General features: G+C 46.5%; 1 protein-coding gene across 2 annotated transcripts in view; it reads left to right on the plus strand.

Annotated features, from left to right (window-relative positions):
* Positions 1-22,895, plus strand: part of Polq (DNA polymerase theta) — an 80,644-nt gene that overhangs the window by 52,193 nt on the left and 5,556 nt on the right. For both annotated transcript variants that reach the window (XM_015994600.3, XM_076548837.1), the window contains 8 exons: positions 2,200-2,393; positions 3,543-3,680; positions 4,875-5,049; positions 12,950-13,076; positions 13,629-13,750; positions 17,001-17,185; positions 19,351-19,462; positions 21,279-21,403. In XM_015994600.3, coding sequence (XP_015850086.1) covers positions 2,200-2,393; positions 3,543-3,680; positions 4,875-5,049; positions 12,950-13,076; positions 13,629-13,750; positions 17,001-17,185; positions 19,351-19,462; positions 21,279-21,403 — 1,178 coding nt within the window. The remainder of the gene's footprint in view (positions 1-2,199; positions 2,394-3,542; positions 3,681-4,874; positions 5,050-12,949; positions 13,077-13,628; positions 13,751-17,000; positions 17,186-19,350; positions 19,463-21,278; positions 21,404-22,895) is intronic.

Below are 22,895 nucleotides of genomic sequence, written 5' to 3' on the forward strand. Positions count from 1 at the left end.
GGTTTCTTTAGCAAAGGAAAGTCTTATGATTCTCCTTTTCTCTCAAGACACCATGGATTTCAAGTCTGCTGGCCCAGGACAGACTTGTTGACTTGAGAGTGTCGCAAATGATATATAATGAAGATGGTGAAGGGATCAAGGTTGTCTTCAGTATGAGGAAATTATACCACGCGGTTTATGACTGATCCGTAGATAACCAGAAACAGCAGAGCAGTGTGCTGAAGATGTATGGCTTGAGTTGGCGCTGCCTCACTTACTGGCTAGGACCTACACCAAACTAGTGAAAGTCTTCTGTCTGGGTCTTAGGAAGTCCGATGTAAAATCAACGAGGCATCATATGTGCTCTTTCTCACACTGTTGCTATGGTTATTTTCCCTCTCCCACAGAGCCTCTCTTTCTTCTTGGTACCACAGGGCAGGACTGTAGAGACTGAGTCCACATTGACCTGACTTGTATGCTTATAGAGGCTGTTCTTCTGGGGTGATCGTGGGTAGCAGCTCCTGTGCAGAAAGGAGCTTTCTTGTTTAACCTCAGCCTCTTTAGGCCAGGGTGGACTGACCAAGGAGAGGGAGATTGGCCCCTAGGCTCTAGCGGCGCTCCTGCATTTATGCTCAATAGCGCGGGTCACAGCTCCTGACCAGTCTCTGCCATCTGTCTCCGGGAGGTGTCCTGGAGAGTCTGTCATTCCCACTGACTTCTGAAGATCATGCTAGAGTCTTGAGCTGTAGTTTTTAGGAATGGATTAACTGTCTGAATTATAAGCTAGGCACTTATAGGAATATGGAGGCACTTGCTCTAATCCCAAACACTTGGAAGTCTGAAGTAGGAGGTCTCGATTTTGAGGCCATGCTGAGCTACATAGTGAATTTGAGTCTATCCTGAGCTATATAATGAGATCTTGTCTCAGAAAATTCAAGGATTGGGTGGGTGCAAGCCAGAAGCGAGTGAGCATGGTAGAAAGATGGGAGAGGAAGAAATGGATCAGTGTGTGCTCTGTGAAGAAAGGCAGAACTGGAGATGAGGAACAGCCTGATCCTCATGTGAGAAGCCTGAGCTGCCACCTGAGGCCATGGTGATGTCCAGCACGGTCCTACTGCAGCCCAGGTCTGTGTTACCACCAAAGGCCATGCAGCTGTCTGTGGTCGGTACTTCGGCCTGGAGCCATGTTGATGTCCGAAGGCTGTGATGGTGAAGTGGGTGTGGGAAAGCTGGCCCTGCCCCTCTCCTGGCCAGCGGGAGAGCTGGCCCTGGTGGGTGGCATGGGTACAGGAGAGCTGATGAGCTGAGCAACTCAGATACCACTTAGATCCAGGGCTTTGAGTTGGCCCACCCCAACATCTTCCCCACCTATGTGCTGCTAGAGAGCATGAAGGGACGGGTCCTGGGAATCCATAGCCGCAGGGTCTCCATGACTCAGGGCAACAGCAGAATATCTGAGAGTCTCTGTGAGGGTCCAGTATTGATGGTGTAGCAGAAGCCTGAGGCCTGGAACCAGACTAATGACTCATTGCAATGAACATCTGCAAGTGAAGCTGTTTGGACAAAAGGGTGATTTGGGTGACACACCGCAGCTTCTAGTGCCAGTAAAATGCGGGAAAGAAGGGGAGCAGAGTGGTACATGCACATAAGGCTGCGTTGATGGAGGAGCCAGTCATTGCCTAGAGGGGTTAGAGAGACAGCTTTTCATTGTTTGTTGGTTTGTTTGGTTTTTCTTTCTAATTTTTATTTTTTATTTTCTTTGGGGGGGGATTACAAGGGTGGAGGGTAGATATGGAAGGACATGGAAATGCTTGGGATTGGGGTGCATGATGTGAAATAAATATTGATAAGGGACCATGTCTTAAGGTGCTTGGGATCAAATAGTCTTGTTTTCTTGTGCATCAGCTATATCCTTTCTGAATGATTTGAACAGTGAATGTTTTCTAAGTCTTAGAAGAAGAAATGTCTCTTTTAGTTCAGCCTGCTCACAAGATTGCCAGCTTTTCTACTCTTGCAGACAGGGATAGCATCTTGTGCTTAAATGACCTATCCTTTGCCACCTTTCCCTGGTTTGGGGACCTGTTCAGGAGACTGGGTTTGAATGACAGCTTGGATAACTGCTGTGGATTGTCTGAACCAGTTCTGGGTGGTTTCAGCGATGCTAATGGGCCGATGGCTTAGGTGATGGTCTACCATTGCATTTTCCATTTTCCCTTTCAGATGTTTTCTGTAAAGTGGAGATGCCTTCCCAGTACTGCCTGGCCTTGCTAGAACTGAATGGAATTGGCTTTAGTACTGCGGAATGTGAAAGTCAGAAGCACATCATGCAAGCCAAGCTGGACGCCATTGAGACTCAGGCCTATCAGCTAGCTGGCCACAGCTTTTCCTTTACGAGTGCAGATGACATCGCACAGGTAGTGTTTTGGAACTGGAGACATTGAGAGGAGCTGCTAGTTAAAATGATGTGTTTTTACAGTTTGTCTTTCTGTACACTTCTAAATACCAACACTTAGTAAAATAAAACAACTAGAATGCACTGGGGACAGTGTTGTAGCGCCAGGTAACAAGCTGTATCTGTACTCTGAGATAAGGCTGTAAAGGAGGCTTGGATGTTGGTCCAGATGTGCCTGAATCCCGGGCGGCACTCTCTGGGTAGCCATCACTCTGTAGTTGGTGGTGGAGTTCATGACGTGTCGCTATGGTTTCATGATGCCAGTTCAGTTCCTTCATAAGCCCTCACCCGCTTCTTTGTTCCAACATCTTTCTTCAGAAAGGGAAATTGGGTATTTTTCTGAGATATAAATAAAAAAGGAGGTTTTTGTGACCTTTCCTTTTTAGCCATAATTTCAGATTTTTGTAACCTTACTGAAATATTGACAAAGTTACTCCTGTTTTATTTTTACAAGGTTGGTCGTCTCTCTGTTTTCTCCTCTCAACATCTTCTTTCCCTGTAAAGGGAGTTGGAGTTGGCCTTGGAGGAGGAGGAGCCTTCCTACACTGCAGAGCAGCAACTGTTCTGCTGTTTTCTGTTTGTAGTCAGTCATGTAAGGTTTAGTCGAGATCCCAGGCTGCGGGTGGAGCCTGCCCCTGGGTTAAACTCCCTCCTCCTCCTCCATTCATTAGCCAGCAGCGGCCTGACCCTTGGGGGGAGTAGTTAGTGCATCAACTCCTTATGTCTCGTTTCTCCATCAGTGAAATGGGAGTTGTGATGAAATGCCTCAGAAGGTTGTGTCAATAAATGTAAAATGTATACTAAGTGACCATCACGTAGATGGTAAATGATCAATAAATATTATAAACCTTAATCAAAATGCCCCGTTAATCAAGAGAGTTTTGTAGTTTAAAGAACATGAGAAACTTCGTTTTTCTGAAGCCTGTGTTTTATCTGTATTGGGTTCAGTAGTGCTTTCAGGGCTTTCTTTATGGAGAGTAGAGTGTGTGTGTGTGTGTGTGTGTGTGTGTGTGTGTGTGTGTGGTGTGTATGTGTGTGTGTGTCTGTGTGTGTGTGTGTGGTGTGTGTTTCTGAGTATGTTTCGTGACTGAGGAAATATTAATTTTTGCAGGTTTTGTTTTTGGAACTGAAGCTACCACCGAATGGAGAGATGAAAATGCAAGGCGGCAAGAAAACCTTGGGTTCTACCAGGAGAGGGACAGAGAGTGGCCACCAGCTGAGGCTGGGAAGACGGTTCAGCACCAGCAAGGTGCTCTGGGGACTCGCGGGGCAGAGTCGGAACTACTTTTAGCTGTTTGGTGCCAGGAAAAGTGCTGGTGACCTCAAGAGCCACCATAAGGCACCACGTGACCTTATCCAGGTTGGAGTGAGCAGACTGGTTGGTGGTTCAGGATCCTGGAATGCCCTGTGGAGACATTGCAGCCTGGGCACCAGGACTGTAATCTAGTTAGCAGCTCTGTCCTAAGAAACTGTGTGGATGTCTGTGAGCTCACACCTGCAGACATTGCTTATTATTATCCAGTGTGCTCGGGGTTTTGGTAGAATTTGATTTCATGAACACAAAAGTGTTACAGCAGAAAAATATTTTTTTTCAGTTTCGTGAAAAAAATAAATTTTCCATGGATTTGTTTTAAGACTTATCTGTCATTTGCAAGGGAATTTTGCTAGTGATTATCTGTGAACAGTGCATTAATTGGGGAGAGGGAAAGAAGTGCTTGGTTTACTGACTTTCCGTTGGGAAAATGGGCTAGAGAAATGTAGCCACATAGGCTGTGGAGAGCTGTCCAGTTGCCCTTCTGTGGAATGTTGACCCTGACATCATTCAGAGCAATTCATCTGTCCTGGCAAGTGTCCACAACTCTGTTTCCTAGCACAACTCCTGTGAGGCTGGCTGGTCCTTTTGATGCCTTAGCTTCTATTCCATAAGGGCCATAGCATAGAAACACTTGCTTTAAATTTTAAACACTTGCTTCCTGATTTTCTTGATGTGGAACTTCTGTATCAGGGCAAGAAGGGAGACTACTAGGATGCCTCTAGTCACTGACAGTGGATACCTCTAGTCACTGACAGTGGATGCCTCCATCACTGACAGTAGATGCCTCTAATCTCTGACAGACGGAGGAGAAAAAGTAGAAAGAAAAGATGATGTAACTCTTGGGGTATGGAGAAGTGGATACTCCGTGAAAGTGATATTCCATTGATTTTGTCTTTTAAAGGTAGCTATAAATTGGTAGTGTTTAGCATTTCCATATTGCTGTCTTACAGATTTATCATTATAGTGACTTCTAAAACTTGTAAAAACACCTAGCCAATGATTCAGAGTTGTGGATATAGGGTTTATCAGACTAAATTTTGAGATGTTTTCGTTTACATCATTAGACATTCTAATTTACCATTGAATTTGGTAAGATTCCAACCTTAACCTTGTTATATTTCTTTCCAGGAAGTTTTAAATAAATTAAAGGCCTTGCATCCTTTGCCAGGCCTGATACTGGAATGGAGAAGAATCAGTAATGCTATTACCAAAGTGGTCTTCCCTCTGCAGCGGGAAAAGCGCCTGAACCCTTTTCTCAGAATGGAAAGGATCTACCCTGTATCACAGTCACACACAGCTACAGGTGAGAGAGGAACAGACGTTGCCCATGTAATATCTGTGATGGCCCAGGGACTCATGTCCATCCCCGGTGAAGGTCACTGCACTAAGAAAGCCCACACTGCCTCCACACAGCTAGAGACCACCTGGATACTGGGAAGAGCAGCTGGAGAGCAGCTGGAAGGGTGCGCTCTGCATCAGAGTTGGTGCGAGATTTGGTATTTGAGTCTGTATTTGACTTGGGGTTCTTAGCTAACTCCATCCTAACCCTTTCTTTTCTGGCCAAGTCTCTGTAGGCCCAGGGGCATCAGTATGTTAACTGTCTCATTTTGCACAAAGAGAAAGCTGTGGAGTGTTCTGAGTGTGATACAGTAGAGAAAAGCTGCTTATTTTCTAGGCGATTACTTGCCGAATATACTGTTCAGGGGAAGAAAGGGCAGTGGGAACACACCATGGATGCGGCGTTTTGATTGGTGGTGAGAGTGTGCGGTCTGAGAGCAGAAATGGAGCTCTGAACTCGGATGCTATGGACTGAGACAAGAGCAGCACCGATCAGTCAGTATCTAAGAGCTCTCTTGGGCAAGGGACATCCCGCATCCCTGCCTCTGCTGTTCAGTACAGGGACTGCGGGAAGCTGCTGTCTTGTCGTTGGCGGTAGTTCTTTTTCTGAATAACTGTCTCCTTTCCTTTGTCCCTAATAAGCTCCTGTCTTTTTCCTAGTCATTTCTTACCTTGTTGATATTTAAGTTTCTCTTTGGAATACCTGTAACTATTAGAAACTAAATAAGATATGTGGTGTGTATAAGTCCCTTTTCCTTGGCTGTGATAAAGTACCATGACCAAAAGCAACTTAAGGATGAAGAGGCTTAGTTTGCCTGAAGGTCACGGGGACTATAGTCCATCATAGCAGGGAAGGGAAGGCAGCGGGAGCAGAAAAGAGAGGTTGTGTTTCATCTGCACACAGGAGACAGAGAGAGCAACAGGAAGTGGGGGAGGCTGGAAACCCTCAAAGCCTGCTCTGGTGAGGTACTTTTTCCAGCAAGGCTGCACTTCCAAAACGTTCCATAACTTCCCAAACAGTGCCACCAACTTGGGACAGTTACCATTCATATGACCACATAGTGCCAAAACAAAATTAACTCCAGAGTTCCAGAGTGTTACATGTTTATTTGCGGCTTCTCACTTCTATTTGTATGATCACTTTAGAAACGCGGTATTTAATGAGTCTTATAATTGCTGTACTATTCAGTAATACAGAATCAGAAGTTTAGCTGAGCATGACAAAGGTGTTTGATGATTAGAATTTATTCTCATTAATGTATATTCATGCTTTGAAACTTATTTTTTACCTTCTTTTTTGTTAGACAGTATTAACACACTGACGCAACTAATAGACCAGGGCAGGGTGCTGAGTACTGAGGTGTGTGGGAAGAGTGTGTGCTGAGGAGTGTGTGGGAACAGAGTGTGTGCTGAGGAGTGTGTGGGAAGAGTGTGTGTGCTGAGGAGTGTGTGGGAACAGAGTGTGTGCTGAGGAGTGTGTGGGAAGAGTGTGTGCTGAGGAGTGTGTGGGGAGAGAGTGTGTGCTGAGGAGTGTGTGGGGAGAGAGTGTGTGCTGAGGAGTGTGTGGGAAGAGAGTGTGCTGAGGAGTGTGTGTGGAGAGAGTGTGTGCTGAGGAGTGTGTGGGGAGAGAGTGTGTGCTGAGGAGTGTGTGGGGAGAGAGTGTGTGCTGAGGAGTGTGTGGGGAGAGAGTGTGTGCTGAGGAGTGTGTGGGAAGAGAGTGTGTACTGAGGAGTGTGTGGGAAGAGAGTGTGTGCTGAGGAGTGTGTGGGGAGAGAGTGTGTGCTGAGGAGTGTGTGGGGAGAGAGTGTGTGCTGAGGAGTGTGTGGGGAGAGAGTGTGTGCTGAGGAGTGTGTGGGAAGAGAGTGTGTACTGAGGAGTGTGTGGGAAGAGAGTGTGTGCTGAGGAGTGTGTGGGAAGAGAGTATGTGCTGAGGAGTGTGTGGGGAGAGAGTGTGCTGAGGAGTGTGTGGGAAGAGAGTGTGTGCTGAGGAGTGTGTGTGCTGAGGAGTGTGTGGGGAGAGAGTGTGTGCTGAGGAGTGTGTGGGAAGAGAGTGTGTGCTGAGGAGTGTGTGGGGAGAGAGTGTGCTGAGGAGTGTGTGGGGAGAGAGTGTGCTGAGGAGTGTGTGGGGAGAGAGTGTGTGCTGAGGAGTGTGTGGGAAGAGAGTATGTGCTGAGGAGTGTGTGGGGAGAGAGTGTGCTGAGGAGTGTGTGGGAAGAGAGTGTGTGCTGAGGAGTGTGTGTGCTGAGGAGTGTGTGGGGGGAGAGTGTGTGCTGAGGAGTGTGTGGGAAGAGAGTGTGTGCTGAGGAGTGTGTGGGGAGAGAGTGTGCTGAGGAGTGTGTGGGGAGAGAGTGTGCTGAGGAGTGTGTGGGAAGAGAGTGTGTGCTGAGGAGTGTGTGTGCTGAGGAGTGTGTGGGGAGAGAGTGTGTGCTGAGGAGTGTGTGGGAAGAGAGTGTGTGCTGAGGAGTGTGTGGGGAGAGAGTGTGCTGAGGAGTGTGTGGGGAGAGAGTGTGCTGAGGAGTGTGTGGGGAGAGAGTGTGTGCTGAGGAGTGTGTGGGAAGAGAGTATGTGCTGAGGAGTGTGTGGGGAGAGAGTGTGCTGAGGAGTGTGTGGGAAGAGAGTGTGTGCTGAGGAGTGTGTGTGCTGAGGAGTGTGTGGGGAGAGAGTGTGTGCTGAGGAGTGTGTGGGAAGAGAGTGTGTGCTGAGGAGTGTGTGGGGAGAGAGTGTGCTGAGGAGTGTGTGGGGAGAGAGTGTGCTGAGGAGTGTGTGGGAAGAGAGTGTGTGCTGAGGAGTGTGTGTGCTGAGGAGTGTGTGGGGAGAGAGTGTGTGCTGAGGAGTGTGTGGGAAGAGAGTGTGTGCTGAGGAGTGTGTGGGGAGAGAGTGTGCTGAGGAGTGTGTGGGAAGAGAGTGTGTGCTGAGGAGTGTGTGCTGAGGAGTGTGTGCTGAGGAGTGTGTGGGAAGTGAGTGTGTGCTGAGGAGTGTGTGCTGAGGACTGTGTGGGAAGAGAGTGTGTACTGAGGAGTGTGTGCTGAGGAGTGTGTGCTGAGGAGTGTGTGGGAAGAGAGTGTGCTGAGGAGTGCGTGGGAAGAGTGTGTGCTGAGGAGTGTGTGCTGAGGAGTGTGTGGGGAGAGAGTGAGTGCTGAGGAGTGTGTGGGAAGAGAGTGTGTGCTGAGGAGTGTGTGCTGAGGAGTGTGTGCTGAGGAGTGTGTGCTGAGGAGTGTGTGCTGAGTAGTGTGTGCTGAGGAGTGTGTGCTGAGGAGTGTGTGCTGAGGAGTGTGTGGGAAGAGAGTGTGTGCTGAGGAGTGTGTGGGAAGAGAGTGTGTGCTGAGGAGTGTGTGGGAAGAGTGTGTGGGAAGAGTGTGCTGAGGAGTGTGTGGGAAGAGAGTGTGTGCTGAGGAGTGTGTGGGAAGAGTGTGTGGGAAGAGAGTGTGCTGAGGAGTGTGTGGGAAGCGAGTGTGCTGAGGAGTGTGTGGGGAGAGTGTGTGCTGAGGAATGTGTGGGAAGAGTGTGCTGAGGAGTGTGTGGGGAGAGAGTGTGTGCTGAGGAGTGTGTGGGAAGAGAGTGTGTGCTGAGGAGTGTGTGGGGAGAGAGTGAGTGCTGAGGAGTGTGTGGGAAGAGAGTGTGTACTGAGGAGTGTGTGGGGAGGGAGTGTGTGCTGAGGAGTGTGTGGGGAGAGAGTGTGTGCTGAGGAGTGTGTGGGAAGAGAGTGTGTGCTGAGGAGTGTGTGGGGAGAGAGTGTGTGCTGAGGAGTGTGTGGGGAGAGTGTGTGCTGAGGAGTGTGTGGGGAGAGAGTGTGTGCTGAGGAGTGTGTGCTGAGGAGTGTGTGGGGAGAGAGTGTGTGCTGAGGAGTGTGTGAGAAGAGAGTGTGTGCTGAGGAGTGTGTGGGAAGAGAGTGTGTGCTGAGGAGTGTGTGGGGAGAGAGTGTGTGCTGAGGAGTGTGTGGGGAGAGAGTGTGTGCTGAGGAGTGTGTGGGGAGAGAGTGTGTGCTGAGGAGTGTGTGGGGAGAGAGTGTGTGCTGAGGAGTGTGTGGGGAGAGAGTGTGTGCTGAGGAGTGTGTGGGGAGAGAGTGTGTGCTGAGGAGTGTGTGGGGAGAGAGTGTGTGCTGAGGAGTGTGTGGGGAGAGAGTGTGTGCTGAGGAGTGTGTGGGGAGAGAGTGTGTGCTGAGGAGTGTGTGGGGAGAGAGTGTGTGCTGAGGAGTGTGTGGGGAGAGAGTGTGTGCTGAGGAGTGTGTGGGGAGAGAGTGTGTGCTGAGGAGTGTGTGCTGAGGAGTGTGTGGGGAGAGAGTGTGTGCTGAGGAGTGTGTGAGAAGAGAGTGTGTGCTGAGGAGTGTGTGGGAAGAGAGTGTGTGCTGAGGAGTGTGTGGGGAGAGAGTGTGTGCTGAGGAGTGTGTGGGGAGAGAGTGTGTGCTGAGGAGTGTGTGGGGAGAGAGTGTGTGCTGAGGAGTGTGTGGGGAGAGAGTGTGTGCTGAGGAGTGTGTGGGGAGAGAGTGTGTGCTGAGGAGTGTGTGCTGAGGAGTGTGTGGGGAGATAGTGTGTGCTGAGGAGTGTGTGGGAAGAGTGTGTGCTGAGGAGTGTGTGGGGAGTTTGTGCTGAGGAGTGTGTGGGAAGAGAGTGTGCTGAGGAGTGTGTGGGAAGAGTGTGTGCTGAGGAGTGTGTGGGAAGAGAGTGTGCTGAGGAGTGTGTGGGAAGAGTGTGTGCTGAGGAGTGTGTGGGAAGAGAGTGTGTGCTGAGGAGTGTGTGGGAAGAGAGTGTGTACTGAGGAGTGTGTGGGGAGAGAGTGAGTGCTGAGGAGTGTGTGGGGAGAGAGTGTGTACTGAGGAGTGTGTGGGGAGAGAGTGAGTGCTGAGGAGTGTGTACTGAGGAGTGTGTGGGGAGAGAGTGTGTGCTGAGGAGTGTGTGGGGAGAGAGTGTGTGCTGAGGAGTGTGTGGGGAGAGAGTGTGTGCTGAGGAGTGTGTGGGGAGAGAGTGTGTGCTGAGGAGTGTGTGGGGAGAGAGTGTGTGCTGAGGAGTGTGTGGGGAGAGAGTGTGTGCTGAGGAGTGTGTGGGGAGAGAGTGTGTGCTGAGGAGTGTGTGCTGAGGAGTGTGTGGGGAGAGAGTGTGTGCTGAGGAGTGTGTGGGGAGAGAGTGTGTGCTGAGGAGTGTGTGGGAAGAGAGTGTGCTGAGGAGTGTGTGGGAAGAGAGTGTGCTGAGGAGTGTGTGGGGAGAGAGTGTGTGCTGAGGAGTGTGTGGGAAGAGAGTGTGCTGAGGAGTGTGTGGGGAGAGTGTGTGCTGAGGAGTGTGTGGGAAGAGAGTGTGCTGAGGAGTGTGTGGGGAGAGTGTGTGCTGAGGAGTGTGTGGGAAGTGAGTGTGTGCTGAGGAGTGTGTGCTGAGGAGTGTGTGCTGAGGAGTGTGTGGGAAGAGAGTGTGTACTGAGGAGTGTGTGCTGAGGAGTGTGTGGGAAGAGAGTGTGCTGAGGAGTGTGTGGGAAGAGAGTGTGTGCTGAGGAGTGTGTGCTGAGGAGTGTGTGGGAAGAGAGTGTGTACTGAGGAGTGTGTGCTGAGGAGTGTGTGGGAAGAGAGTGTGCTGAGGAGTGTGTGGGAAGAGAGTGTGTGCTGAGGAGTGTGTGGGAAGAGAGTGTGTGCTGAGGAGTGTGTGGGGAGAGAGTGTGCTGAGGAGTGTGTGGGGAGAGAGTGTGTGCTGAGGAGTGTGTGCTGAGGAGTGTGTGCTGAGGAGTGTGTGGGAAGTGAGTGTGTACTGAGGAGTGTGTGCTGAGGAGTGTGTGGGAAGAGAGTGTGTACTGAGGAGTGTGTGGGAAGAGAGTGTGTGCTGAGGAGTGTGTGGGAAGAGAGTGTGTGCTGAGGAGTGTGTGCTGAGGAGTGTGTGGGGAGAGAGTGTGCTGAGGAGTGTGTGGGAAGAGAGTGTGTGCTGAGGAGTGTGTGCTGAGGAGTGTGTGCTGAGGAGTGTGTGGGAAGTGAGTGTGTACTGAGGAGTGTGTGGGAAGAGTGTGTGCTGAGGAGTGTGTGGGAAGAGAGTGTGTGCTGAGGAGTGTGTGCTGAGGAGTGTGTGGGAAGAGTGTGTGCTGAGGAGTGTGTGGGAAGAGTGTGCTGAGGAGTGTGTGGGAAGAGTGTGCTGAGGAGTGTGTGGGAAGAGTGTGCTGAGGAGGGAAGAGTGTGCTGAGGAGGGAAGATTGCCTCCTTCAGCTGTATGTTCCTTGGTAACTTGGAATGAGCCATTTAATGAAAATTATGTTAAAGCTGCTATGAATTAAATACTTTTTGCTATAAGCTAAATAATAAAGATCTCAAGCGAGGATTATATTTAGGAAAATAATGTCCAAGTCATTTAAAATATTTGATTCGTTGGAAGGTGAAGTTATATGTAGTGATTCCTAGAGAGCCAGTTGCCATGAAGAATTATCATAAAGCAAGAATTTCGAGAACAATTCCCCAGAGTGGTGTTTTGAAAAAAAAGTTCATATGCTTCAAATAGATTCAAAAAATGTAAAATAACATGGAATAAAGGTCTTATAAGAAATATAATGCTTTATAGAAACTACTTTAAAATAGTTTCTACTAGAAAACTGATCATGTATCTGGTTCTAGCTTCCAGCCCTGTCAGTGCGGTTGTTGACTCTTTTTTTTTTTTTTAATTTAATTTAATTTTATTTTACAATATAATTTAGTTCTACATATCGGCCACAGATTCCCTTGTTCTCTCCACTCCCAGCCCCCTCCCCTTCCCCCCAGCCCACCCTCCATTCCCACCTCCTCCAGGGCAAAGCCTCCGGGAGGACTGAGATCGACCTGATAGATTCAGTCCAGGCAGGTCCAGTCCCCTCCTCCCAGGCTGAGCCAAGCGACCCTGCATAAGCCTCAGGTTCCAAACAGCCAACTCATGCAATGAGCGCAGGACCCGGTACCACTGCCTAGTTGCCTCCCAAACAGATCAAGCCAATCGACTGTCTCACCTATTCAGAGGGCCTGATCCAGTTGGGGGCCCCTCAGCTGTTGGTTCATAGTTCATGTGTTTCCTTTCGTTTGGCTATTTGTCCCTGTGCTTTATCCACCTTGGTTTCAACAATTCTCGCTCATATAAACCCTCCTCTTTCTCGCCAATTGGACTCCCGGAGCTCCCCCCGGGGGCCTAGCTGTGGATCTCTGCATCCAGTTCCCTCAGTCATTGGATGGGGTTTCTAGGACAATTAGGGTGTTTGGCCATCCCATCACCAGTGTTGACTCTTGACTAACGATGTTGAGGTGAGGTGAACTGACGCTCTATGGCGGCCCCTCACTGGAGGAGATCTCCTTCTTGGTCCCAGCTGTCCTTGTCAGTGTCCAGCTGCTCTGTTCCAGGTGTTCTGTCTTGTGCCCCCATCCCAGCTGCCAGGCAGCCGTGTCCCCTGAGGTTCGTGTCTGCTCCCTGTGTCATGCTGCCTTGGCCTTCCTTCTGTGGTCCCAGGGTGCCTCCTGTCACCTCATCGTTTCTAGAGAACTAGCTCAGTGAAGAACATGATATTGTAGCTGAGTCCATTCAGAATGACCTTGTGTTCATTTTACCGCTGTTAATCAGATGAATATGTTAAAATTCTAAATATAAGCCACTTCAGCATTATCAAGCGCATTAAAAAAATCTTTTTATTACATTTATTTAGTGTGTGTGTGCATTATGCATGCATGTGTTTCATGTCACATTTGTGGGAGTCAGTTGTCTCCTACTGTGTGGGTTCCTGAGTTTACCTTGGGTTGTCAGGCTAGGAAGCAAGTGCTCTTGCCCACCGAACCATCCTGCCAGCCCCCAGCTGAATTTAAGAAAGATCATTCTGAGCTACAAAAACTGTCAATTGGTTGATTGTCAGGTTTATTTTTCTAATCTTTTTCTTCTTGATTTTAGGACGGATAACCTTCACAGAACCTAATATCCAGAATGTGCCAAGAGATTTTGAGATTAAAATGCCAACCCTAGTAAGGGAAAGCCCACCTTCTCAAGCTCCAGGCAAAAGCCTGCTTCCAGTGGCCAGGTAGACTATTTCTGTACTGATACTATCCTTTCGTGTGTGAGCGCAATGGCTGGAAAAGACCCTGTTGTATAAAACAATGCAGCACATTTAAGTTTATAGTCTAGACATACCATTTGGCTCTAGACATTATCCTGTTCAAATTCTGTGATGAGGCTGATCAATGGCAAAATGTGGTAGATCTGCTGCAAGCTACTCTTTAAGACAGATATGGAAGTCAGAGGCTAGCCATGCCAGCAACACCCTGCCCCCATATATACTTGGTAAGAGGGAGCAGCTAGACAGTTTACCTTAGGTCTGGTTAGAGATTTGTGGAGTTAAATGGGGGTTGGGGTGGATTATCTGAGAAGCAGTTTGTGGAAGGTAATTACAGAAGGGCCTTCATGTGTTACTGAACGTTTGCTAAGAGAGGTCTAATATCTTCAACTTTTAAGTAGGTTTCAGGTTAGGTCATTTTAGGTTTTTTAGATGGAAATACTTTTTTTATTGGAAATCAGACCTTCTATGTATCTGAGATTCGTCATGTTCTAGCTGATGATTTTATTTGTACTGCAGAGGACAGAATAAGAAGTTGTATGGCCTGCACCCTGGGGCTGGGACACTGATGGAAGAGAAGGCCTCAGATAGAGGACTGCCATTTTCAGTGAGCATGCGCCATGCCTTTGTGCCTTTCCCAGGTGAGGTGAGCTCCTTGTGTTTTAAAAGGCACTGAGAAGTCCTGAATTAGGAGTAGGATTCAGAAGTGTGCATTATGTCCTCCATCTTTCCTGCACTGGATGCTGGCATACCTCAGCAGCTGCTGTGTGCTGATACTGTTTGGAAACTTCTGCAGAATGTCATTGAATCTGTCTGCCTCTTTGCCTTTGCTTCTCTATGGGGTTCTGTGGTTAGAGAATTCTCTTTCTCTGCTTTCCTCCATGGACCAGGAAGAGCAGAGTTTTGGGTCCCTGTTTAGGACTTGTTGGTCCCTGTATTTCTCGCTGCTATTCATGTCTGCTTGCTTCCTGTTGTGTGAGTGGCTGCCAGGACAGCTGCAGCCCTAAGTCATACCTGTGTGTCATCAAAAACACCTGGAGGTTGTAACCTAACTCTTAATTGCCCCATGATTGCTGTGCCCATTTTCTCTTTATCTCTTGCCAGTGGGTAGTCCTGGTAAGTGAGATTAAGTTCTATTAGAACTTCCCTTCCATGATGAGCTCACAGTCTGGTGAGCTAACTTTCCTGACAACAGTCAGCATGAGAAGTTCAGTCTAACCCAGGGAAGCAGTGAGAGTTCCACAGGCCTCACTGTCTCCTTTAGGCGCAGAGGAAAGAGCATGCTGGATTTCAAAGATGCGCTGCACAATAGGAATGTAGTGTGGAGCATGCTCAGAATCTGAAGTTTCCTAGTAGCCACATTGTAAATTTCCCAAGTTACAGTATATGAAAGTTCTCACTACATCCTGCAGAGCACAGAAGGCCTTTGCTAAAAGTAATTGTGTGGTGTGGCAGGAGAGTATGGTGAGCACATTGGTCCGTGAGGCTCCCATGCGGAGGCTCCCCAGGTCTCTCTGGTCACATAGAGACACCTGTCTCCAGAGGAATCCAAGCACAAGTCTCTGAGTGCTTGATATTTGTTTAGAGTTCATAAAATATACACTTAAAGCAGACTCACATGCTGAAATTGTTTCAAGCATTTTTTTAACTTCTGGCAACTAAATTGTGCCCATGTTGTGAAACCCCCCAGAGACCACCAAGGAGTGGGTTTCTGATTCAAGCATACAAGGGTCTTTTTATTGTCATGTTTGAACCTGGACCGCCACCCTATGCTCTAATGCAGTGGATGGAGGGAAATGTGGTGGTGGGCTTGGATGGGAGAGTTTTTAAAGGAAAAAACCACAAGCCAGGAGTTACATGCCTTGGCATTTTAGGATTGGGTAAAGGGATATGGGGGCAAGGTGATTTTTTGAAACTATTGGTTAAACTTTGGGTGCAAAACCACAACCTGCTGACAGGATGTCTGTTTATCAGCAAGGGCCATAAACTGCTAACAGGATGTCTGCAGGAGCATCTGGATCTTGTTAAATTTTACTGCCCTGTTTCTTAATTGGCTGCTTCTAGGGTATCTGTTCAGATTTCATTGTCACAGCACATTCCTGAGGTTCTTCCTGGAACTGAGCTTAGCCCTTGGTCACCAGATGGCCTAAGATGGTGGCCTTTCCCTAAGATGGAGTCTGTAAAGTCAAGTCTTGGCCTTCATATTGCCTTCACAAATTCAGTACTAAAAACACCTTTTAAAAAATTACTTGCATCTCCATGGACACAGCAGGTTCATTTTTTTTTTTTTTTTAAGAAGGATAGACATGTTTGTAACCTACATTAGCTGCAAAGGGCTTCCTGTGCTCATTCTATGCATGTCCTTCCTAAGTTCTTACCAGTCTAGCTGCCTGACAGGCTCAGCTCTAGTATCAGTCTCCTGAGATCAGAGGGAACACCCCATCCTGCAGGGTTTTCTGGAAGTGCTAGCATTCAGAAGCTTCACAGCTGCTTACCTCTTTACCTCCCTTCTCAGTGACAGTTCTTCATCGCCTGCTCTTTAACTTCTAAAACAGTTATTTCACAAAAGAACTAGTATGCATTTGCTAATATTCCTTCTGCAAATATGTATACCTTTGGCTATGTAATCTTTTGACTTTTATCTAAGAATTATCATTCTGTATATACTTCTATGTTTGGACTTTTCAGCTAACATTTTTATATTAAAGACTGTGCTTATCAGTAAAGAAATGGGAGTAGATGGATGTGGTAGCCACACCTTTAGTCCCAACAGAGGCAGAGAGATCTGTGAGTTCTAGGCCAACCATAGTTACATAGTGAGACTTTGTCTCAAAACAAAACAAGAGATGGAGCTATGGCCAGTTTAACCTGTGTGTGCTCAGTTTGCACCATAACCTGAGTTTGTTTGCTGAGTCACAGACTACAAACAGCTTAATTTTGACAGTCTCTGATTCTGCCTTGTGGGCAGAAGGCTGCCCTTTTGCTTCCCAGGAAGAGCATCCTAGTGTCTCTTGCACACTTGCCTGAATGTGTTGTACAAACTTCTGGATGCTACCATTTTAAGTGAGGAAAATTTATTTCTTGCTATAGGTTTAATTTCTATTCCGCTTATTATGAGTGAAATTCAGCATTCTTATTATATTTGAGATTCTTCTGTCTTTATTATTTTAGTGAACTTACTTATAAAGTCTGTTATTGGTTTATAGCTATATTTTTTATAATATAAAGTCTGTTATTGTTTTATAGCTATGCTTTTTATAATATCAAGTCAGTTATTGATTTATTGCTACTTGTCCTTTGTGCTAGCAGTTAGAGTATGTTTTTGAACTTTGACCATATTTTGTTTTTTGTCTTGCACATCTTATCAAGTTATTTGTAATCCATAAGAAACTAGTCTTACTCCCTTAGTAACTTGATTTTTTTATTGAATATCTATCTTTGTTATTGGTGAACCAAAGCACACTTAATATACACTTACTGAATACCAATTTGTCCATTAATTATTTATTCAGCAGCCATTTCTTAAGGGTATAGTCTATGAAATGTTTTCTGCAAACCTATTGTATATAGGGTTTTCCTGTAGAACAGAGGGAACTGTAAGTCTCTTATCCCTAAGGAGCAGGAGAAGCATGAGAGAACTGTTGTGGACTGTGTGCTGGGTACTGTGGGAACACTGAGGAAGGTACCCTACTGTCAAGAGACAGATATCAGCTTGATAGATTCTGCATACAAATGAAAACTTAAAAACATGATAATGCACAGAAATGAACTGTATCTTATTTGAAGTAAGGCTTTAAGTTTTGAACACATGATCTTATCAAACTGTTTCTGTCATCTTACTGAGGGGTCTGTGGAGCTGTGCTAGCTGTTTAAAGTAGATGTGCTTTTCAGGTGGTTTAATTTTGGCTGCCGATTACTCTCAGCTTGAACTGAGGATCCTGGCCCACCTATCACGTGACTCTCGCCTCATTCAAGTCTTGAACACTGGAGCTGATGTTTTCAGGAGCATTGCGGCGGAGTGGAAGATGATCGAGCCTGACTCTGTTGGGGAGGAGCTGAGGCAACAAGCGAAGCAGGTGAACTTAGTGGACACGCTTTATCAGAATGAAAAGAATTCAGTGATCACAACATCTTAAGTTATCCATTAATTTCAGTTGAGGAATGACTTCTGTCTGGATCTTTCAAGTCACATGCATTGGAGGCTAGTCTGTCTGTGGTATTTATTTATTGTAGGTTTTGCCTCCTGATGGAGTAGAACAAACCAGATCCACCTCGGCCTGTGGGCCACGTAGTGTCAAGAAAGCCCTGTGTGTTCAAGTCTCGAGTGTGGCTAGTCATGGTGTCTGGTACAGTGGGTGTTTACCTGCAAGTGAGAGGGATGGTGGAGGCAGTCACTGTACACGAGGAAGAATATGTGTTTAAATCTCTACTCAGTAAATATCTTGACAGAAAGGTCCATATTCTCGTTTTTCTATTTTCTTATAGCATCTAGCCAAAGTGCATTATAGCAAAGGTAGTTTAATGCTTTTGAAAATAGAATTGGATTGTAATAAGTAAGAGAGCCTTGAGCTGTTCAGCAGCTGTTCTTGCACTTTGCAGGGTCACTGTCAGGCACAGAGGAGCCAGAGGCCACATTCACATTTCCTGGCTAGATTAACACCAGCCCTTCCTAACCACACACCCTGTGGGCAATCAGATGCCATTTTCCAGTGACCTGCTGTAGTAGGTTCACTTTCTTCCTGGATGTAGCCTGGCATGCTGATGTGAACTGCTTCCTCTTACCAGTGCAGTTTAGCACCAACCCCTGTTCCCTACTGTTTAAAAATCTCGCTCTGCTCTTCCTCTCCTGAATCTGCAGTTAACAAGGATCAAAGCCTTACTTACTAAAATAGGTGAAATGTTCCTGTAGTTAAGACCCATAGTCAGCTCTTGAGATGGGCATTAGTTATATCTATGTATGGAGCAGGGAACAGACAGAAAGTTTGAGAATTGTTTACACTCAGTGTTAAGTGGTTGAGTCTGGAGAAGTATGGAATGTCAGAATGTTGGACTTCCGAATCCACAATCATCCAGGATGGTGACTGTATTCATCAGTGCTTGCCTCATTCAGCAGTGAACATGCTAGAACAGTGATCCAATCCCTAAGTCTTGCTGAGATCTCAGACTGCACTAAGTAATACGAACTGAAGCAGACAAGCAGAGTACGTCAGGAATCACACAAAACAGTGTTGAAGGCCAAAGGAAGAACAAATGGAGGTTTCGAGTAAAAAGCTCTTGGCCAGGTGTGGTTGCACATACTTTCACAGCCCAGGGCAGAGGCAGGCATGGTGGTGGTGATGTTGTCAGTGTGGGTGTCCTTTGAGTTCAAGGTCAGTCTGGTCTGCAGAGTAAGTCAGGCCAGCCAGAACTACATAGTGAGATTCTATCCCCAAACAAAGCCAAAAACCCCACAAAATATTTAAGAAAGGAGGATAGGGTCCCTTTAGTGTGTCACATTAAAAGCTTTTAGAATTCTGGTAAGCATTTAATGCAAGTTATCTTTTAATATTTTATTTGCCATTCATATGGAGCTTGCTTTGTGTCAATTTTCTAAACACCCCCAAGTCATGATCCAAACACTGTTTTTATTTCTAGATGAAAATGTTTGGCTACAAAGAGGTCAGGTGGCTATGGCATGATTATGCATGACTTCAGGCAGGACTTACTATTAACCTAGGTAGTTCATCTCCCTCCACCACATCCAAAAGCTACTTAGGTTTATAGTTACCCCAGATGGATTTTGCATTTGTAGAATGTGAGACTTTAGGCAGCTGTGAGTTGTAGATATTTCTTTGCAGTGAAGTCTCTCCTATTCTCAAACTGTTTGTTCTTATCGATGGGCAAGGAGAGGTGCAAAGACTCCTAGGCACTTCCTTTGCAGACACCCCTGAGATCCTCTGAGGAATGAGCCTGCTCTAATGGCTGATGGATAAAGAACAAACAGAAAGCAGACTTCCTATTTTGACTGCTTCCTTCCCGCATTCAAATTCGCTAGTGTCTTCACCCACACATACAAAGTAATGCTCAGAGGCAGAACAGATGTTTGCTGACTACCAGCTTCTGCGGATCCAACCTACCAAAGCTGATCTAATCATGTCTTTGGTTCACTATGAAGTAAAAACGTTTACCAGGGTGTCAATCCTAGTGAACACTCTTGTGTACTTACACTTTATACTCACTGAGTGTGACGCCTCCCTTTCAGATTTGCTATGGAATCATATACGGGATGGGAGCGAAATCCTTAGGAGAGCAGATGGGCATTACAGAAAATGATGCTGCTTGCTACATTGACTCTTTCAAGTCCAGATATACAGGTAAGAAGTCTAACCTAAGGATCTTGTGGCTGTCCACTACCTTAATGAACTTAATATTACAGAAATGTATTAAAATCTCTGTTAATCAGAAATTTTTATCAGGAATTATTGAGGGCAAGTAACATGCAGCTTATTGTCATTATTCATGACAATTATTAACTGTGTTAGAAATGCTGAGGGACTGTTATAGAGCAGTTTGGGTCCCTTAAATTACCTCTTCTTTTAAAAGCTTATGCAAGTATAATTTACACACAATTAAAGTCACTGCCGGGCGATGGTGGCGCACGCCTTTAATCCCAGCACTCGGGAGGCAGAGGCAGGCGGATCTCTGTGAGTTCGAGGCCAGTCTGGGCTACCAAGTGAGCTCCAGGAAAGGCGCAAAGCTACACAGAGAAACCCTGTCTCGAAAAACAAAAAAAAAAAAAAAGTCACTGCTTTCATATACATACTTCTGTGGACTCAAATGTATGTAGTCATATTCTGTACTTCAGCTAAGACACAGAAGATCGGGAGGTGAGGGAGAGGGATTGAGAGGAGAGGAGGGAGGGGCAACTGTGGTCAGGATGTAATGTATGAGAGAAGAAGAAAGAAGAGGAGAGGAGAGAGAGAGAGAAAAGAGAAGAAAAGAGGCCCGTTGGTGGTTCCTGACAAAAGCCTGTGCTGATGAGAGCTTTGTATTGCTTTGTTTTTCTCTCTGCAAGACTGCAGTCATACTACTCAGAAAGCCACTGGCCATGTATCAAAAGCACTGTGGGGAGAAAGGCAGAGGCCGAGATGCAAGGGACAGTTCTAACCTTGGCCCTGTCCTGAACCTCTCGTAGCCTCACTTTTCAGATACCCAGTGCGTCCTGAAGATAGCTATTGTAAAGTCATAATTACCATGCTTTGCAGATAACTCATCATATTTGAAGCAGTCCTGGGCCTTGTAGAAATAGCACTGAATGGGAGACTTAATTCGTGTTCTCACAGAGCTTAAGTTCCTTTCAACATACTTGGGAGAGAGCAGCCATTAGGACGTAGACTGTGTTTATTTCTTACTTTCTCAGATCTTCCGAGTGAAGTATCAACTCTAGTCTGTGGATCATCCCTGTCCTTGATGTGGAGGCATCTGGAAGTAGTATTGACCCTCTGATGAGCCCACAAGGGAGAGCAAAGGACCCTCAGGGGATCTGGTCACAGCAGACGGTTCATGCTCAGCAGGACCTGTTGTTGGATTGAGATACTTACTCTAGGGATCTCTCTCTCTCTCTCTCTCTCTCTCTCTCTCTCTCTCTCTCTCTCTCTCTCTCTCTCTCTCTCTCTCTCTTAACCACACTTGTGTTTCTGGCTTTTTATTTTCCCCCTCAAATCTGAGTAAAAATTGCTTTAATGCTTGCAAAGATAGAGGTCCTTGTTCAAAAGGAGTAAAAGCGATGACATTGCTGTATTAGACTCAGAGCATGCCTTCAGAGGTGACCCAGGGAGGTGATTCAGATGCCGCCTGCTTTCTGCAAGCCTGTGTGTGGTTTGGGGTGTTCTAGATGACTGTGAACCCCCAAACTTGGCGTTGAAATTTAAGAAGCAGGAGTAAGAGAGAAGGAAGGAGCGAGGGAACCCCACTTTCAGGACACCTGCAAGTGAGGCCCTTCAGGGGTTAGAACGCAGATGGACGCAGATGCTCCAGCGATGACACTGTGACAGATAAGAGCGAGGGCTCTGAGCAGTCAGAACAGAATGAAGCAAAGCCAGGAGGCAGGGCGGGATTTTGTCATATTGAAACAGCGAACGACACAGAGGGTGGACTTTGGTTGTAATTGTTTCTGTATTTTCTTTGTAGGGATTAATCATTTCATGAGGGACACAGTGAAGAACTGTAGAAGAGATGGCTTTGTTCAGACCATTTTGGGAAGACGTAGATATTTGCCAGGAATCAAAGACAACAATCCTTATCACAAAGCACATGTATGTAGAAATTTCTCTGAGTTTTGACATTTAGTTTTCAACACAGTTGCCATTGATTTTATAAAGGACTTTTAGAGTGAGAGCTCTGTTTGGGGAAGTTAATATAAACATCTGGCCACTTAATACTTAAGCATGAGAAGTATTTATTAGCTTTGGGGACAGGTGGTAAATAAACACTTTTTTTTTCCAGTGCTGGGGTTGAACTTTGGGGCATCAGTCATAGTGGGTAGGCACTCCAATGCTGAATTATATTCCCATCTCCATTCCTGTTTGTCCTCCTGCCCTCCCCCAACTCTTTGAGAAAGCACCCAAGTTGCCCAGGCTGGCCTTGAACTCATGCTGTAGCCCAGGAAGGCCTTGAGGTTGGGATGCTCCTGCCTCAGTCTCCTGGATAGTTGGGACCACAGACCTGCACCACCAAGCTCAGCACAGACTCCATGGCCTTTCGGTCCCTGCATTCTCATGTGGCAGTTTGCTAACCGTCTCCAAGTTAGCCGGTTGTTAACCATGGGTCCCCTTTTAGTTCTGCTTATCCGTTTTATTTTTTTATTAGAGGGTGTTAGGCTATCCAGAGTAGTGAACAGGGCCGCTTTAACTTAATGCTATAGGTCTTGGAAGATATTTGCTTAAATGATTATTCAATTGCTTTTAGATTGTTGGGAGTCATGAAAGTATTGCAGTCATCTGCATCTTCTCCACTTTCAGTGCATTTCGTTCTGTCATCTCTCCATGATTTTGCATGGCAGTGTCTACTGTCTAGCTCCTCTCTCTGGCATCCAGAGCTGTCAGGGCACTGATGTGTGTTGGGGCCTTAAATGACAGGTGGCTTTTGTCACAGCTTCACTGCCCAGCCTCATTCATGTATATATGTGTCTGTGTATATATACACATACATATATATATATATATATATATATATATATATATATATATATATATATGAAGAGAGAGGGAGAGAGTTGATTTTCTGCTGCCCCTGGATGGTTTACCAGGCCTCCTTCTACTAGTTGATTTCTGGTCCCAGATCTGCTTCCCCAAGCCCCTCAAGCCTATTAGAATATCTTGTCAGCTGTCCACAACCTCCTGGCTGCTGCTTATGGAACCTGTTGATTACTCCAAGAGAAAGAGTGACTTCGAATGCCAGGACTATTTAACTTGGTTTCCTCTTTTTAAAAATTGCCCAGAGTGGGTTGGTCTGTGGTCATGGCTGTAGAGATTTGTCTTGATTGTTAATTGATGTAGGAAGACCCAGCCCACTGAGGGTGTCACCATTCCCCAGGCAGAGGTGGCCATGAACTTATAAGACAGAAGAAAGCAGGATGGAAGCAAACAAAAAAGATGCATATGTTTATTCTCTCTCTAATGTTGACATGCTTTGAGTTCCTGCCTTGGCTCACCCTAGTTATAAATGGTAGCCTGGAAGTATAGGCCACATAAACTCATTCTTCCTTTAAGTTGCTTTTAGTCAAGAAAATAAACTCCTATGTATAAT

Source organism: Peromyscus maniculatus, chromosome 12 (genome assembly GCF_049852395.1).
Source record: "Peromyscus maniculatus bairdii isolate BWxNUB_F1_BW_parent chromosome 12, HU_Pman_BW_mat_3.1, whole genome shotgun sequence".
Classification (NCBI taxonomy): Eukaryota; Metazoa; Chordata; class Mammalia; order Rodentia; family Cricetidae; genus Peromyscus; species Peromyscus maniculatus.